Source organism: Emys orbicularis, chromosome 12 (assembly GCF_028017835.1).
Source record: "Emys orbicularis isolate rEmyOrb1 chromosome 12, rEmyOrb1.hap1, whole genome shotgun sequence".
Classification (NCBI taxonomy): domain Eukaryota; kingdom Metazoa; phylum Chordata; order Testudines; family Emydidae; genus Emys; species Emys orbicularis.
The window spans coordinates 416,958-435,828 of NC_088694.1; the positions used below are offsets into that span (position 1 = coordinate 416,958).

Genomic DNA, 18,871 nt, shown 5'->3' on the forward strand with positions numbered 1-18,871 from the left:
ACTGGAATATACTTTATGCTAAATACCCCTTGTATGGTGTCATTAGAAAGCTTGTAATCTACTAAATGTATTCATCCTATTTGTTTGCATGCCTTATTTCTATATCTGGAGATAGGAGAATAAGATATAAACTTGTATCACTGATGTAAACATGTTAAGTGGAGGCCATTAAGGGTGCTCCAGAAACAATCAGTTGTAAATGGCCTTAGTTACTTGAAAGCCTTCCTGTGTACGTGTGGGCCAGCCCATGGGGAATGGAGACTAGGGGTCTTACAGGGACATGTGACCATGTCACCGGATAATGAAATCCATCTTAAATCTGGCACTTTTCCATTTAGAAGGAGGGGTGGGGACCCAGAGAGACAAAAGATTCCTGCCTTGTGCCAAAGCTATAAAGGGGGTGGAGCAGGACAAAAGAGGTGGCCATTCATGAGAGAGCCCCTGCTTACCATCAGAGATGTCTGCTGGAACTAACAAGGACTGCACCAGGGGAAAGGATTGGGCCCAGACTAGGAAGGAATCTAGTCTGTGAAAGAAGCTTATTGGAACATCTCTGAGGGTGAGATTTTACCTGTAATCGGTTTCTTAATGTATTAGGCTTAGACTTGCGTGTTTTGTTTTATTTTGCTTGGTGACTTACTTTGTTCTCTCTGTTATTACTTGGAACCACTTAAATCGTATTTTTTATACTTAATAAAATCACTTTTGTTTATTAGTAAACCCAGAGTACGTGATTAATACCTGGGGGAGCAAACAGCTGTCCATATCTCTCTATCAATGTTATAGAGGGCGAACAATTTACGAATTTACCCTGTATAAGCTTTATACAGAGTAAAACGGATTTATTTGGGGTTTGGATCCCATTGGGAACTGATTGTCAGGGTGCTGGAGAGGTAACCTGCTGAGCTGTTTTTGGTTAAAGTCTGCAGCTTTGGTGGCATGGCCCAGACCCTGAGTCTGCGTTGCAGCAGGCTAGCGTGTCTGGCTCAACAAGGCAGGGTTCTGGAGTCCCAAGCTGGCAGGGAAAATGGGCTCAGAGGTCATTTCAGTACATCAGGTGACAGTCCCAAGGGGATCCCTGTGACCGAATGTGACGAAGTGGGACTGTTCTTAATGTTTCCTCTGAATACTGTGTGGATGCCTCAGTTTCTGGCCAACCCTCTGTTGCCTAGCAACTAATGGCCAGGCCCTTCCCCCCCTGCAAGGGGATGCTAAAGGTGTGGGAGAACAAAGAGGTCAGGTGATCTCCTGGCCCAGGAAAGAGACAAAGCCCAGAGGAGGAGGGGCTGGAGGGGGATTTGAGTTGGAGCTGGCTGGGGACGGGGAGGAAGGGCAGACGGGTTGTCTGGCTCTCTGAACCCCATAATGGACCCGGCCGAGGGGTCCCGTTCGCCGCTGAACCTACAAGCTCTGTTTTAGACCGTGTTCCTGTCATCTAATAAACCTCTGTTTTACTGGCTGGCTGAGAGTCACGTCTGACTGCAAAGTGGGGGTGCGTGCAGGACCTCTGGCTTCCCCAGGACCCCACCTGGGCGGACTCGCTGTGGGAAGCGCACGGAGGGGCATATGCTGAATGCTCCCAGGAGAGACCCAGGAGGTGAAGACGTGTGAGCTTCTTGCCCTGAAGACGGTCTGCTCCGAGGGAGAGGAGGCTCCCCAAAGTCCTGACTGACTTTGTGGGGAGCAGTTCCAAAGCATCGCCCGGGGACTCCGTGACACCGAACCCATCACAATGTCTGTGATCAGTTCATATCTTTTCCCCATCCTGGTGTGGGATCCAGCCTGCCTGTGGGAGGAGGGGGTTAGCGTGGCTGCACTTTAGCGCTGTTCTGGTCCAGCGTGGAAGCGCCTTGGTTTCTGTGTGGGTGTATGTTGGTCCCCGCGTTCTCTGCTGTAGGTTTGCTGGGTGGCCTCGCGCTGCCTTAGCAGGATGCTGTATCAAGTATTGCCTTCCCCAGGGGTTTCTCCAGGCAGGAGGAACATCTTCCCTCCCTCTCTGTGCTCGCCTCCATCGCCCTCCCGCCCTTCCCTCCCTGGCCCCCAGTTCTCACGTCCTGGGGTCCTGCTTTTGTCAAATTGAACATGATGTCAAATTAGAGCCATCACAGGGACAGTCAGAGTGAAGCACCCTGGTTAATGAGACAGCGTTGGAAATCAATAACTTAATTGCAACCATTTGATGGACTTTTATCCAATTTACACTCCTCCGGCCCTGCTACGTGTGGTGCATGAGGACGCCGCTGGCGTGTCTGGGTCGGAGAGAGGGAGGGAGCAGGCGGGATGGCAGTTCTACTCCCCCTGCATATCTCTGTGCTAAAGCATGCTGCCTGCTCTGGAAGATGCTGTAGCAGCAGCCCTAGGTTTGAAGCCCCTACTTAGCCCCAGGACACAGCCCAGGCAGCAGCCATGTTCTCCTCACACTTGCTCTGGGGGGCCCCCTTAGGCTGAGGGTGGGGCCCAGCCTCCATGGCCCCTTTCATCCTGGCAGTATTGCCAAGAAAGGGGCAGTGGGGATGGTGATGCCTGTTCCCCTAGAAGCCAGGGGGAGACCCACACGGAACAGTCACCCCATCTGGGAAGAGCGTCCAGCAGCTCCCACCTTCTGCTGGGCTTAGCCCAGGGGTCTAGTGGTGAAAGGTATCGCATCCCATTACCAGCCTCAGAGCCCTCCCACAGCCCAGCCCTTCTTGGCCTTACACACAGAGAGGAGAGCATTCCCTAGGATCAGAGATCCCAAGGCCAGAGGGGACCTCTTGCAGACATAGCCCCTGCCTGGAGGGCCATGCCTGCCCCAGGTTCCCTCCTTCGGAGCCCCCAGAAATAATCGGAAGTACCTTCCAAGTATAAATATAGCCCCTGGGGGGGGGGGGGGGTCATTATGAAAGTCCCATGCACATAAATCATAACAAAAGTCTCTCAACCATAGTCCAGAATTTCCTTGGCATAGTCCAAACAGCACATGCAACATGCAGCCCTGGCGTCCCTCTGTAGGCCACGGCTCTCCTGTCCTTCTACCAGGACAGCAACTGCAGCGCTGCCAGCGAGAGTGGCACCCTGCTCTTCCTAGGGGAATCCGCACTCTGCTGGCAACTCACCTGAAGCAGGGGAGCATCCCTCACTCCCCGGCCCCCTCAGGGGTCTTCTAGCTCCAGCTCTCTTGCACTGGAGACGTCAGCAGGTCGTCTCCTCCGCTGCTCCCCTGCCTTTGGCCCTTGGCTTTGACTCTGGCTTACAGCCAGCAGGCATCTCTCTCTGCTGCTCCTCCTCCCCCTGGGCTGTCTGGTTTGGGGACACCAGCCAGCAAATCCTTCTTGCTGTTCTCCTACCTTCAGCTCGGTCTCCCCCAGGTCCCAGACAGTCTCTGCCAGCTCCTCACTCCCAGTCTGGCCGCTCTCTCCCTGTCTCTGTCCTTTACAGCCCTGGTGCCCTCTTGCTCTGGTCCTTTACAGCCCCGGGTGTTGCCCCACCCTCCTAATTAGCCAAATAGGAGCACTGTCCTGGCACAGGGGCCCTGGGATAACAGGTGGCAGGACGGTCACAAGTTAATTCCCGTGGGAACCAGAGCAGATTTCTCAGAAACACATCCAGTCTGGATTTTAAAATGGTCAGTGATGGGAGAATCCACCAGGACTTTTGGGAAGTTATTCCAATGGTTAATTATCTTCATTTTAAGCATTTACACCTCATTTCCAGTCTGAATTTGTCTAGATTCAACTTCCAGCCATTGGATCATGTTAGGCTTTTGTCTGCTAGGTGGGAGACCCCCCCTCTCTTATGAAATTTCTGTTCCCCAGTTAGGTCCTTATTGGCTGTAATCAAGTCATCCAGTAACCTTCTCTTTGATTAGCAAAACAGATTGAGCTCCGTGAGTCTCTCACTATGAGCCGTTTTCAAATCCTTTATCGTTCTCACGACTCTTCTCTGCCCCCTCTACAGTTTATCAGCAGCCTTGAGTCGTGGACACCAGAACTGGGCACAATCTGCCAGTGGCTCCAGCCCTCTCCCCTGTAACCTGTCCCACTGAGGTGGGGGTGTTATCCCAGCATACGTTCATAGTCCTTGGTAGAGTAACCAGACAGCAAGTGTGAAAAATCGGGATAGGGTGTGGGGGGTAATAGGAGCCTATATAAGAAAAAGACCCAAAAATCGGGACTGTCCCTATAAAATCGGGACATCTGGTCACCCTAGTCCTTGGCTATATCAGCCTCTGTGCTCTGTTACCAACCCGTGCCCGGCCAGCTCCAGGGGGACCCAGGCTTGAAGGTCTGAGTGGTTCTGCCCAGCTGGTTCAGGCTTGTTTTTGTTGTTGTTTCTGCCCTGTCCTGTTGTGCAGGCACGTCCGTGATGCAGGTGATGGCATCAGATGCCGATGACCCCACGTACGGCAGCAGTGCCAGGGTGGTGTACAGTGTGCTGGAAGGAGAGCAGCACTTCACAGTGGACAGTAAAACAGGTGAGTGTCCCTCTGCTAGGCGGGGAGGAAGGGACTGACATGCCAGTCATCGGGCCGCTGTCAGCAGTTCTGACACGAGCTAGGAGCTTGGAATATTGGAGCCAGGATGAAGGGTAGAGGCTGCCTGTCTAGACAAGCATTTGTACCCCACTCACCACCTTGCTTTCAGAGCAGGCGAGGCCGAGTGAGCCACTGAGCTGGAGAGAGCCATGTGCCACCCTGCAACAGGCCCATGTTGTTCGGGGCAGACTGCAGTTGCCTTTCCTGCTTGTACTCACTGGCAGTAGCAGCAGCTTCTGTGCACTGTACCCCGAGCAGTAATGTACCCTTAGGTGCCAAAAAATCTCAATGTGCGAGGTTTAAATCCCACCAGAGGGGCTTTACCAACGGCTGCATTGCTGTCACCCTGGCTTTGATTAAAGGTAACACTTTAAATTAAGGATCAGTTTATAAATGTTCTATTAATATTTAATGAACGAACAGCGGAAGCTGCTCCATTTCTTAATAACTTAGAATAAAGCCCATTATAAAATGCATCTGTCATAAACCCCTAGCAGGTGGTGCTGTGACAAGCTGGTATAAAGTACCTTGTCCCCAGGAGCTAGTGGGGTGTGCATTGGCATCTCCTCCTGATGGTGGAAGTCCCATTAATGTTAATGGTTACGGAGGAGGGAAGAGGCTTCGTTGGCAATAGCAGATTTTAAGGTACAAACCCTGCAATCAAGTGCCAGGAATCCAACGAATGATAATAGAAGGGCTAGTGCCCTGGGCAGCCGCAGGTCATACAATATGGCTTGTTGTAGTTCCTGCAATACCTGATAATGAAGAACCCCTTTGTGCTTTGACCTGCTTCTCTGCTGTTTGTTGCACTCATGCACCCACAGGAGCAAACACACACTGGCACACCCCATGAACGAATGCGCGCACGCACTCACACGCTGTTCAGATTCCATGTCTCTTCCTTGTCGCTCGTCACAAGTGGTTCTTTCTCCCTCCCTGTGGGAGACTATCATGTGAGGGTCTGTGGAGGTATCCGAGCCAGTGTGCACGTGGGGGTGTGCTTGCACATTCAGGTACAGGATGTAAAAGGTGCATGGTGGTTTCTGGGTTTGCTTGGTGTTCTTGCCCATTTCCAGCTGAAGCATTCCGCAGCTGATCAGACTGTGAGCACCGCGGGGCAGAGAATGGGTCTCGTTATGGGTATGGCTTCACTGCAGCTGGATGCACAAGCACTAGCTCTGAGTGAGAAATAGCAGTGTGGCCACAGTGGCTGGGTTAGCTGCCCAAGTGTGTAGCTAGGATCTCCGACGGGATTGTGCTTGGGTAGCTAGCTGGAGCCGCTGCAGCCACGCTGCTATTTTTAGCATGTGTACGTCTATCTGATCTGAGAATTATACATCCCAGCTGCAGTGTAGCTGTACCCGATGTGTGTGGTTGTCCCTAGCACACCGTGTCCTACCATAATGCACGCTATAAATAATACTACTTCCTGGGCATTCCTTGCTAACCAAGCTGAATGCTGCATCTCCAGTGTGCAGGGATATTAGCTATCTGCTGCCTTCTGAAGTCTGTTCTGGGAACAGGAGTGGCTAAACAGCCAACGCTGAGGGCAAGGGCCATGCGGAGCATGGTACACACCTGGGCCCTGCTGGGTTAGAGCATGACCCAAAGTGTCCCCATGGTTTCCACTGGAATGTGGGGCTTGTGGAATGGTGAGTAGGGGAGGGAGCTCTGTGCCACACCTGAGAGCAGGCCCTGGTTTCTGGCTGTTAGCTGGAGGTAGACGGAGTGTGACTGATGGTTAGAACGCCACTCCGTTTTATAAGAACAACAACGCACCACTTGTGTCTTGTAGGAGCCAAGTTTCATCCACACGTTGAAACTGTGCCTGCAAGTTTTGTGTGCTCAGAGCAGGGCTCCACCCTGCATGTTCGAGGACGTAAGGCCTGTTAAAAAGGCACAGAGCTGGTGTTCTGCATGCACAAAACTTGCAGGTGCCATTTCCAACGACAGCTTTGAAAACATCCCATTTTGGTAGTGGCTGAAGTGGTGACTGTAGCGCGTGTAAAGCTTTCTAGGCGGCTTTGGGTGAAAGACTCGAACATGAGTCTGAGCAATTAGCATGTAAAGAGCCAGGCCTGTTGGCCATTCCATCTGGGTTCTGAGAGTGACTTTCTGGTATAGCGTCAAGGGTGTCTTTCCTCCTCGTCACAGCCACTGCACGTCGCTGCCAGCTCAGTGACCCGGGATGTTGTGCTGTGCTGGGTGGTGAATAGCCAGGGGACCTAGTAACAGCAAGGCACAATGGAGCAGGAGCAGCACAAGGAAACCCTGTTTAACAGCATGTCTGTACAGCGCTAGCCCTGCCTAGAATCGCTTCCCTAGCAGGTGCTCAGGGAGCCTTTTATTCTGATGTGGCTGTTTGTAAACAGCAATTTCAGCCATTGGCAGTGAGGTTTTAGCACTTTCTGTCCCTGAGGGCTCAGGCTCCGGGTTCTTGTCATTCTTAGTGCCAGGAGGGAGCATTTCCCTGCAAACAGAGAGGGGGTGGGGAGCTGCAGGCTGGCCATGGAGTGAGACTAGGGTGACCAGATGTCCTGATTTTGGGGTCTTTTTCTTATATAGGCTCCTATTACCCCCACCCCCAACCCCCAGTCCCGATTTTTCACATTTGCTGTCTGGTCACCTTAAGTGAGACAAACAGGCTGAGAAATGAAAGGGCCCATGCGGGGGACGAACCCAGGCTCTGTCCATCTGGACACAGAGGCCAGTGCAGATTGGTCTTTCCCTATCCCAGCTTCATGCACCCTGCCTCCACCTGACGGTAGTACAGACACCCCAGCGAGTGTTTTCCTGCTGCTGGGGGACAAGGGGGGGGGAGGTAATTTCTTTGATTGGACAACTTCTGTTGGTGAGAGAGACACCCAGGAGCGCTGCACGAAGCTCTTCTACAGGTCTGGGACAGGGACTCCAGCATCACAGCTAAACACAAGGGGGAACAGATTGTGTAGCATAAGTAGTCAACACATATTTCCAGGGACCATTCAGAGTGCAGTGGCCTATTAACACCCTTCCAGTCAGAGGGGGAAGGAGGGGAGTGTTGTTAGTGGGTTATAGATTGTTGTAATAGCCATAAATCCAGTGTCTGTGTTCAGTCCGGGGTTTTTAGTGTCTAGCAAAGTTATGAATTTAAGCACAGGCCCCTAAGTGGCTGGCAGGAAGAGTGGCCATTTCGTGCGCAGCTCTCCCTTCTGAATCTCCTTCAGCAGCAGCCGTCCTGCGTCCCGGCAGCTCCCGCCGCTCTGAGCGCCATCCTGCATCCCCGCCGCGTGCTCAGGTCGGTGTAACGTATGTCGCTCGGGGTGGCTTATTCACACCCCTGAGCAATATAAGTTGCACAGGTATATGTGGTAGTGTGAACAAGTCCTTAGTGGTATCTTGCCCAGGTTTCCTGAGCCTGTCCCGTTTGCCCCCGTTCCCCCACAGGTCTCCTGAGCCAAGGGTTGGGGGATGGGTCCAAGCCTGCTGAACTAGTGAAATGCTGCAGGTGATCCTGGGCCCTGCGAGGAGGATGTCAGAGGTCAGCTCGGGGAGGGACAGCAACACGGAACATAGCCTGGCATGTCTGCGTGTGCACACGTCCCTGTGCCCTGCTGGCCGCCTGCCCCACATATCTCCCACACACTGTCTTGTCCCCTGCTGCTGGCTCCTCTCTGCTCCTTGTCACCGATTCTCACATACATTACAGTGATTTTTATCTCTTTGGGGGTGGGGGAATATCCAGCAACATGGACAGGAAATGAAGCTGGCGAGACTCTCTCAGCAATTGCATCATTTTCCTTCCATAGATAAAGGTTCTGCTCTCCAGGTATTTTCCATCATTTGAAAACATGTTTTGTCTTGTTGCTGTTAACCCTTGAAAGTCTGACCCTGAAGTGTATTTCCTCCATCAGTTGTGCACACTGCTGTGTTATTGTAGGGCTCCCGAGCACTGGGCTGCCCTCGCTGCTGTGTTATTGTAGGGCTCCCAAGCGCTGGGCTGCCCTCTCTGCTGTTATTGTAGGGCTGCTCCCGAGCGCTGGGCTGCCCTCGCTGCTGTGTTATTGTAGGGCTGCTCCCGAGCGCTGGGCTGCCCTTGCTGCTGTGTTATTGTAGGGCTCCCGAGCGCTGGGCTGCCCTCTCTGCTGTTATTGTAGGGCTGCTCCCGAGCGCTGGGCTGCCCTTGCTGCTGTGTTATTGTAGGGCTGCTCCCGAGCGCTGGGCTGCCCTCTCTGCTGTGTTATTGTAGGGCTGCTCCCGAGTGCTGGGCTGCCCTCGCTGCTGTGTTATTGTAGGGCTGCTCCCGAGCGCTGGGCTGCCCTCGCTGCTGTGTTATTGTAGGGCTGCTCCCGAGCACTGGGCTGCCCTTGCTGCTGTGTTATTGTAGGGCTGCTCCCGAGCACTGGGCTGCCCTTGCTGCTGTGTTATCGTAGGGCTGCCCTCGCTGCTGTGTTATTGTAGGGTTGCTCCCGAGCGCTGGGCTGCCCTCGCTGCTGTGTTATTGTAGGGCTCCCTCGCTGCTGTGTTATTGTAGGGCTCCCAAGCGCTGGGCTGCCCTCTCTGCTGTTATTGTAGGGCTGCTCCCGAGCGCTGGGCTGCCCTTGCTGCTGTGTTATTGTAGGGCTGCTCCCGAGCACTGGGCTGCCCTTGCTGCTGTGTTATCGTAGGGCTGCCCTCGCTGCTGTGTTATTGTAGGGTTGCTCCCGAGCGCTGGGCTGCCCTCGCTGCTGTGTTATTGTAGGGCTCCCTCGCTGCTGTGTTATTGTAGGGCTCCCAAGCGCTGGGCTGCCCTCTCTGCTGTTATTGTAGGGCTGCTCCCGAGCGCTGGGCTGCCCTCGCTGCTGTGTTATTGTAGGGCTGCTCCCGAGCGCTGGGCTGCCCTCTCTGCTGTGTTATTGTAGGGCTGCTTCAGTTGTGCTGGATTCACTCCCCCTTCGCCCTAGATAGCCCAGACCTGTAGACTTTCAGCGGCCACCTCCTTCCCCAGGCTTTGACTAAGGGGGAGTGGTGCAGGATAGGCTGGGCTAGGAGGGGGGTTGGAGTAAGGCTTGGATTTGCTTTAACCTCTGGCTGGTTATTTCCTTGTTTCCTGGCTTGGAGTGGGCGGATGTGTCTAGCTTCACCGTTATGTGCCTGCAGTTTGAATTGTGGCCGTGTGCCCACTGCTTGGGAGCACAGGCCCTTCATCCTGGTTGTTGCTCACTGAAAAAGATAAAGGACCCACAGCAGAGGCCACTGGATGCACCAGGGCTACCCGCCCCTCCTCAGTGGTGGCCTTTGCATCTTGGCTCCTGGGCTCAAAGGGCGGGGGAAGAGCAGGACAGAAAAGGCCCCCTTGGCAAAGTCTCAGTGACCTCGCTTGGAACAGGCCTTGGCCGAGGGCACAAAAAAGTGCAGCCGGGCCCTGGCCTGGCTTTTCTTCAGTGGGGGAGGGCGAGTGTGAATTCCCCATGCAGAGGCCAGCATGAGGCCCAGGCACCATCTCAGGCCTGAGTCGGCTGGAAGGCAGAGTTCTGAATGCAGGGGCAGGTGAGTAAGGGGAGCGCAGGGCTTGTGTCAGTGAGGAGTGTGAGGGAAGCCTGTCAGGGCTGAGGGGGGAGTAACCCCACGGGGGTGCCCTGCTAGGGTGTTGGGACCCCACATGAAGAGAAAAGCCACCCTGTCAAGGTGGCTGCATTTCCCAGGAGTTATTCCTGAGCATGGGATGTTGCTGGGAGTCAGTCTGTCTGCCTCCGCTGGGGGCAGAGTCGGACACTGTCATTGTGACCAAAGGAGATGCCAGGGCCAGCCATGTCGCTGTCAGGGCTGGGAGAGGTCAGAACCAGGCGAGCAGCAGGCTGCCTGCACCTCTCTTCTCTCAGGCTCCTGCCTGTGGTGAGGCTGGGTCCCAGGGCAATGCTGTGTCACTGGGTGTTCCCGCCCCAGCCGTGGCAACCCCGCACACTGGCTCTGAGTGTGTAAAAATGGCACCTCAGGGGCTCAGCTTTGCAACACACCGGGTCAGCCCCACTGTCGAGGTGGCAGCACCAGGAGAGAACCATGCCGTTTGCTCAGTATCCCCAGCCGTCTGCACTGAGGCGCAGCCTGCGTGTGGGGAGCAGGCAGGCACAGTGCTCACCCAGTGCCCACCAGGCATGGGGCAGCAGTGGGGAGGTGCTGATGGGCTGGGAGGCTGGGGAAGCAGTTCTGAAGGGCTGAGGATGGCTGGCTCTGATGCTCCCCCACAATGCATCAGGCTTGGGGCACAGAAATCAGGCGGTCCCTCGTGCCTTCCCAGAAAGGGACATGGTTAAAGCTGGCAAATACTGTGGCACTTCCATACCCTGCACAGGCAGGTGTGTGCACCTGGAAGGGACCTGCCCATCGAAGTCTGTTCAGGTGAGTTCCTGGGCAGTCACCCGGACTACACACCTAGGCTTGCTAAATCCCTGGCCGAGTCACTCGGGCGGGTCCTGCCCACGCTGTCCTCTCTGGCAGGGCGCTGTGGTGGGTGCGGGGTGGTCTCTGTCTTGTTTCCTTGGGGTAGGAGCCCCAGGATGTGGACTCGTAGCCCCCTAAGCTGAAAGCATCGAGAGCGAATAACCTGCAGGGTGTTTGGATTCCTGGGAGGCATTTACCTGCTGAGAACTTGTCCTGCTTTGGTTTTATCGCCCAAAGAGCGTCTGCCATTGAGCCAGTTTGATGGCGTTTGTGTGACTGTGTAAGTGTCCCGTAGCGTTGTAATTATTCTCTGTGATTAATCTGGCTCCTGCTGGAAAGCCGTGCGCAGCGTGCACCGGAGGGTATGTTGTTACATGGCGGCATTATTCAGCTATAATAGACCCTGACAAAAACTGAAAAGACGCGGCTGGATGGAAGAGGGTTCTTGTCAGAGAGTGGCGTGGCTGGAAGTCTTTGGGCAGGACAGATTGTCTTGCTGTTCTCCTGGTTGGGAAAGCAGCAGATCTGTGGGTCTGAGGAGGAAGCTGCTGGGGCCAGCCCCATGCGGCTGAACCCTGGCTGCTGGTTTTATCCTTTCCTTTATATCCCCCCAGGAACTTGGCTGTGTGGTGTCTAGTCCCCAGGAAGGTGTGTTCCTCAGGGTGGGGGACCATGTCAGCTCCTTCTACCAAGCCGCAGTAGCCTGGAATCAGGAGTAGGAGCTTCCCACTCTCTCTGAGCGGGACCGGCCCTTTCCCAGTCGTGTCATGTGTTAGTTAATGACCCTCTGTGCTTCCCCAGCGCCATTCAGCTGAGGGCCTCGGAGCACGTTACAGGCTGGAATAACGTCTCACTCCCTGTGCGGCCCTGAGGGAGCTGGTGAGTGTGACGAAGTGGGACTGTTCTTAATGTTTCCTCTGAATACTCTGTGGGTGCCTCAGTGACTGGCTTTGTGGGGCGCAGGTCCAGAGCATCGCCTGGGGACTCCGTGACAGTGAGTAGCAGGTGGGTTTGTCTCAAGCCACAGCCAAGTGGGACCATGACCCAAAAAAAGTCAAACCCAGACCCGAAACTTCTCAGAGAGTCATAGAATTTAAGGCTAGACAGACCATTCTGATCATCCCGTCTGCCAGCCTGGAGCTTCTGATTGAGCTAAAGCAGATCTTAGAAAGAAACGTTCTGGAGGTTCATGGAAATGGGTGAATTGGGCCAGAAGCAGCAGCACTGGCATTGCACAGGCCCACCAAAGTCACAGCATGGTCCTGCACCAGCCCGGGGAGCTGCGATGCACTGACAAGCCGTATCCCTGGGCCTTGGGGTCTGCTTCCTACTAGGATGCAGTGATCCCGTGCGGCCGGGCTGGGGATCGTGCTGTAGGGGGGCGTCGGGGGGTGCGGCTGGGCTGGAGATTGCGCTGTGGGGAGTGTTGGGGGGTGCGGCTGGGCTGGGGATCACGCTGTGGGAGGCGTTGGGGGGTGCGGCTGGTCGGGTACTGAGCTGTGTGGGGGCGTTGGGGGGGGCGGCTGGGCTGGGGATCGCGCTGTGGGGGCGTTGGGGGGGGGCTGGGCGTCACACTGCAAGGGGCTGTCGTGGGGTGCGGCTGGGCTGGGTACTGAGCTGGAGGGGGTAGTTGTGGGGGGTGAGACTGGGCCAGGTACCACGCTGCAAGGGGCTGTCGTGGGGTGCAGCTGGGCCGGGTACTGAGCTGTGTGGGGACATTGAGGGGGGTGGCTGGGCTGGGTACTGAGCTGTGTGGAGGCATTGGGGGGTGACGGCTGGGCCGGGTACTGCGCTGGAGGGGGGCGTTAGGGGGTGCGGCTGGGCCGGGTACTGCACTGGAGGGGGGCATTGGGGGGTGACGGCTGGGCCGGGTACTGCACTGGAGGGGGGCATTGGGGGGTGCGGCTGGGCCGGGTGTCACACTGCAAGGGGGTGTCGTGGCATGTATCATTAAGTGGCTCGGTTAAACCATTACAACTACGCTGAATGCAGGAGCTTTTCTGTCTCATCCCAATTCAGCGCTATTGTGCTGACAAGAATCGTTTTCATTATAAAACACTTCATCCCCCTTTAATTAACAGAATTGCTGAAATGTGAATGCGATGGTGCTTCCCCAGAAATAACAGTTTAATATTCAGAGCCAGATGACTGGGTCTGACTGTAAATGCTGCCAACCAGCCTGCCGGCCCCTCAGCTCCCAGGACCAGCCTGCCGTGGGGCCAAGGGCTCACCCGAGAGGGGTCCCTCCCACTAGGGCCTTGTTTCTTCCAGTGCGCTTTAAAAATGCAAACCCCAAATCTCTCTGAGGGGCATGATGGGATGTGGGGAAGGTCTCCATCCTCCTGCATCCACGCGCTCTGGCAGTGGGAATGGCAGCAGCTCATACAGACTGCATTGGCAGCGGCTCTCACAGGGAAACAGACACAAAGCGAGAAAGGGAGTCTGCAGCCATGGGGCTGACATGGGGAGAGACTGAGCCCCTCGGGTGTAACGGTGGCAGAAATCTGAACGTATCTGCGATGGAGAGGACTGAGGGGGTGCCACATCCAGTTCAGCTGGAGGAGCTATTCCCAGTCCTCTGTAGAAAGGTCTTTCTGGTATAAAGGCTGGAACTGCCCTCAGCTCCCTGTCCTCCACCCCACCCCTTGTGTAGCTGCCAGGAGGCATGAACCCCAGGGAAGGGAAGGAGCTTACAGAGCGGTCTGTGAGTCACTTTTTAGTGCACAAGAAAGCAGGTGCTGGATTGATGGGAGTGCGTGGGAACCTGCTTGAGGTAAGGTAGGCAAAACGGATCCTCCCTTTGATTCATCAGATCGAAGGCAGCGAAAGCGCTGCTTGGAATGTCCAGGGTAATTACAGAACTGAAATAACAGAGTCCGGGGGGCGGTGGGTGAAATTGTGCCTGTCCGTGAGAGTGAGGGAGCTGCAGGGATTGGAGACAATGGTGATGTCTTCATAATAAATCCTAACAATGATAATCACTGGAATAATTGCTAGTTTCAGAAAGCGAGGCGAGTTAAATGTCTCCAGAACAGCATCGCCAGCTCCTTCAGCGCCTGCAAATGTTATCAGATGGAGAGAGAAAAATGTCTGCTCCTCGCTGTTCAGTGGCTCCTCCTGGCTTCCTTCAGCGTGCGGTTCTGAGTAGTGTCCTGGGATGTTTCTGGCTCCCCAGGACTCTGCTTCTTTGCTCCCCTGGGCTGCCCCCATCTCAAGCCTGGCCTTTGAGGAGAGGTGAACAAGGGCATGTGAGGGGCTGGAACCTGGTGCCTGTTAAGGAGCAGATAGTGTGAGCAGGTCAGGGCCAGAAAGGGGAAAGATAGGGCTAAATAGCCGGACCCCCTGCATGTCTCTCACTGCAGGCTCCTGAGTAAGGGCAGGTCTACACTTAAAACACTGCAGCTGCCCCGCTGTAGTGCTGAAGTGAGGACATTCCCGCGCCAGTGGGAGAGCTTCCCCCGGTGGCGTAGTTAATCCACCTCCCCGAGAGGTGGTAGCTATGTCTGCCGACATGGTGCTGTCTACACTGGGGGGGGAGGGCTATGTCGATGTAACTGCAACTCTCAGGGTTGTAGATTTTCACACCCCGAGCAACGTAGGGCTGTCGTGCAGACACAGGCCTCTAGGCTTGATTCTCCTCTCCTTCAAACCAGGTTCAGGCTGGCACTGACTTCATGGGAGTTACTCCTGATGGTCTCAGAGTGCCCTTGGCAACTACTCTGGGCTTGCCACATCCCTGGCAGTACTAGGTATTTGTTCTGTGGTAGTGCCTAGGAACCCCATGGCGCGAGGCACTGGACAAGCACGAAACACAAAGCTGGGCTCTGCCCCATACAGTTTACACTCCAAGTATGAGAGACAACAGGTGGATTTGTGGTAATGCTGTCCTGGGCCCGGGACAGATCTGTGCTTGGTTGAGCACCACCATTCACACACCCCTTTCCGTGCATGTTCTGGGGCTGTTTGTTTAGAATCATAGAATATCAGGGTTGGAAGGGACCTCAGGAGATCATCTAGTCCAACCCCCTGCTCAAAGCAGGACCAATTCCCAACTAAATCATCCCAGCCAGGGCTTTGTCAAGCCGGGCCTTAAAAACCTCCAAGGAAGGAGACTCCACCACCTCCCTAGGTAACGCATTCCAGTGCTTCACCACCCTCCTAGTGAAATAGTGTTTCCTAATATCCAACCTAGACCTCCCCCACTGCAACTTGAGACCATTGCTCCTTGTTCTGTCATCTGCCACCATTGAGAACAGCCGAGTTCCATCCTCTTTGGAACCCCCCTTCAGGTAGTTGAAGGCTGCTATCAAATCCCCCCTCATTCTTCTCTTCTGGAGACTAAACAATCCCAGTTCCCTCAGCCTCTCCTCATAAGTCATGCGCTCCAGACCCCTAATCATTTTTGTTGCCCTCCGCTGGACTCTTTCCAATTTTTCCACATCCTTCTTGTAGTGTGGGGCCCAAAACTGGACACAGTACTCCAGATGAGGCCTCACCAATGTCGAATAAAGGGGAACGATCACGTCCCTCGATCTGCTGGCAATGCCCCTACTTATACAGCCCAAAATGCCATTAGCCTTCTTGGCAACAAGAGCACACTGTTGACTCATATCCAGCTTCTCGTCCACTGTGACCCCTAGGTCCTTTTCTGCAGAACTGCTACCTAGCCATTCGGTCCCTAGTCTGTAGCTGTGCATGGGATTCTTCCGTCCTAAGTGCAGGACTCTGCACTTGTCCTTGTTGAACCTCATCAGGTTTCTTTTGGCCCAATCCTCTAATTTGTCTAGGTCCCTCTGTATCCGATCCCTACCCTCTAGTGTATCTACCACGCCTCCCAGTTTAGTGTCATCTGCAAACTTGCTGAGAGTGCAGTCCACACCATCCTCCAGATCATTAATAAAGATATTAAACAAAACCGGCCCCAGGACCGACCCTTGGGGCACTCTGCTTGAAACTGGCTGCCAACTAGACATGGAGCCATTGATCACTACCCGTTGAGCCCGACGATCTAGCCAGCTTTCTGTCCACCTTACAGTCCATTCATCCAGCCCATACTTCTTTAACTTGGCAGCAAGAATACTGTGGGAGACCGTATCAAAAGCTTTGCTAAAGTCAAGGAATAGCACATCCACTGCTTTCCCCTCATCCACAGAGCCAGTTATCTCCTCATAGAAGGCAATTAGGTTAGTCAGGCACGACTTCCCCTTGGTGAATCCATGCTGACTGTTCCTGATCACTTTCCTCTCCTCTAAGTGTTTCATAATTGATTCCTTGAGGACCTGCTCCATGATTTTTCCAGGGACTGAGGTGAGGCTGACTGGCCTGTAGTTCCCCGGATCCTCCTTCTTCCCTTTTTTAAAGATGGGCACTACATTAGCCTTTTTCCAGTCATCCGGGACCTCCCCCGATCGCCATGAGTTTTCAAAAATAATGGCTAATGGCTCTGCAATCTCATCCTCCAACTCCTTTAGCACCCTCGGATGCAGCGCATCCGGCCCCATGGACTTGTGCACGTCCAGTTTTTCTAAATAGTCCCGAACCACTTCTTTCTCCACAGAGGGCTGGTCACCTTCTCCCCATATTGTGCTGCCCAGTGCAGCAGTCTGGGAGCTGACCTTGTTTGTGAAGACAGAGGCAAAAAAATCATTGAGTACATTAGCTTTTTCCACATCCTCGGTCACTAGGTTGCCTCCCTCATTCAGTAAGGGGCCCACACTTTCCTTGACTTTCTTCTTGTTGCTAACATACCTGAAGAAACCCTTCTTGTTACTCTTAACATCTCTTGCTAGCTGCAACTCCAAGTGTGATTTGGCCTTCCTGATTTCACTCCTGCATGCCTGAGCAATATTTTTATACTCCTCCCTGGTCATTTGTCCAATCTTCCACTTCTTGTAAGCTTCTTCTTTGCGTTTTAAGATCAGCAAGGATTTCACAGTTTAGCCAAGCTGGTCGCCTGCCATATTTACTATTCTTTCTACACATCGGGATGGTTTGTTCCTGCAACCGCAATAAGGATTCTTTAAAATACAGCCAGCTCTCCTGGACCCCTTTGCCCTTCATGTTATTCTCCCAGGGGATCCTGCCCATCTGTTCCCTGAGGGAGTCAAAGTCTGCTTTTCTGAAGTCCAGGGTCCGTATTCTGCTGCTCTCCTTTCTTCCTTGTGTCAGGATCCTGAACTCGACCATCTCATGGTCACTGCCTCCCAGGTTCCCATCCACTTTTGCTTCCCCTACTAATTCTTCCCTGTTTGTGAGCAGCAGGTCAAGAAAAGCTCTGCCCCTAGTTGGTTCCTCCAGCACTTGCACCAGGAAATTGTCCCCTACACTTTCCAAAAACTTCCTGGATTGTCTGTGCACCGCTGTATTGCTCTCCCAGCAGATATCAGGGTGATTAAAGTCTCCCATGAGAACCAGGGCCTGCGATCTAGCAACTTCTGCTAGTTGCCAGAAGAAAGCCTCGTCCACCTCATCCCCCTGGTCTGGTGGTCTATAGCAGACTCCGACCACGACATCACCCTTGTTGCTCACACTTCTCAACTTTATCCAGAGACACTCAGGTTTTTCTGCAGTTTCATACTGGAGCTCTGAGCAGTCATACTTCTCTCTTACATACAACGCAACTCCCCCACCTTTTCTGCCCTGCCTGTCCTTCCTGAACAGTTTATATCCATCCATGATAGTACTCCAGTCATGTGAGTTATCCCACCAAGTCTCTGTTATTCCAATCGCATCATAGTTCCCTGACTGTGCCAGGACTTCCAGTTCTCCCTGCTTGTTTCCCAGGCTTCTTGCATTTGTGTATAGGCACTTAAGATAACTCACTGGGTTTAGCTGGGTTCTGGGCCCGTTCTTGGGGCCTTTCACTGTTTTATATTAAACATCTTTATTTTTGTGTGTTTATAATAAAACAGCTGGTACTTAGCTTCTCTTGGTGAAACAAACAACGACAAACCCAGCTGGTGTGGCTAAGCCCCCGCCCAAGTTTGCCCCTGCAGCAGGCACATGAGACATCTTCTTTCCTACTAAATTAACCGGCTCTGTCCCGGCCCTCCCACCGCTGCCCCGGGTGGTTGGGGCTGTTTGCTTGCGCAGTTGACAGACTGCTGCAGGGCGATGCCCATGCCCCCCTGCTCTTCCGGGCCCAGTCTAAATCGTTGCTCTGCTAATGCTGCTCCCTCAACTGACCCTGCTGTTACAGCCTTTTCCGAGTCCATAAGCATGAGGAGGCAGAGTCCTGCTGGCAAGTGAAGGTGAAGGGCTCCTGCCTTGTGACCATGCTCTGGCCTGGAGCCCGGCCTACAGGATTCCATGACCTGCCCCCAGGGGAGGGTGGCAGTGAGAAGGGTGCTCCGTGGGCTGATGGGCCGCCCCGGCATTCACACTCACTGCTTCCCCTTTGGCCTTTTCCAGGTGTGATCCGGACGGCAGTGGCCAATCTGGACAGAGAAACTCAAGACCGGTATGAAGTGGTGATCCGAGCCACGGACATGGCAGGGCAGCTGGGTGGCCTGTCTGGATCCACCACGGTCACAATTGTGATCACAGATGTCAACGACAACCCTCCACGATTCCCCCAGAGTAAGAGTCGCTGTTCCCCGTCCCGGGGGTCTTGCAGGCAGCCTGGTGCTGAGCCAGCCACTGCTGTGCAGGATTGTTGTTGCTGACTTTGCTTTGGGGTAGCAGCCAGAGACCCAGTCAGGGACATAGCCCCCTTGTGCTAGGTGTTTCACAGACCCAGAGATCTGGATCCTGTCCCGAGAGCTTGCAGTCTAAGAGGGCAAGTGACGTGGAGTGGGGGAGCCAATCAATGCTGAGTTTTAATGCAGACCCATTTGTTTATTAGAATTCTTCTGGAGTCAGTGTCATCTCTCCCCATTGGCCCTTCAACCTGCCCACCTTGGACTGGCTGGCAGTGCAGAGACACTCTCTGACGCTGGTGGCTCCGGGTGTACAGGAGTA

General features: G+C 54.1%; 1 protein-coding gene across 2 annotated transcripts in view; it reads left to right on the forward strand.

The window, feature by feature from the left end:
• Positions 1–18,871, forward strand: part of CDH22 (cadherin 22) — a 98,874-nt gene that overhangs the window by 26,216 nt on the left and 53,787 nt on the right. For both annotated transcript variants that reach the window (XM_065414874.1, XM_065414876.1), the window contains 2 exons: positions 4,334–4,453; positions 18,323–18,490. In XM_065414874.1, the coding sequence (XP_065270946.1) occupies positions 4,334–4,453; positions 18,323–18,490 (288 nt within the window). The remainder of the gene's footprint in view (positions 1–4,333; positions 4,454–18,322; positions 18,491–18,871) is intronic.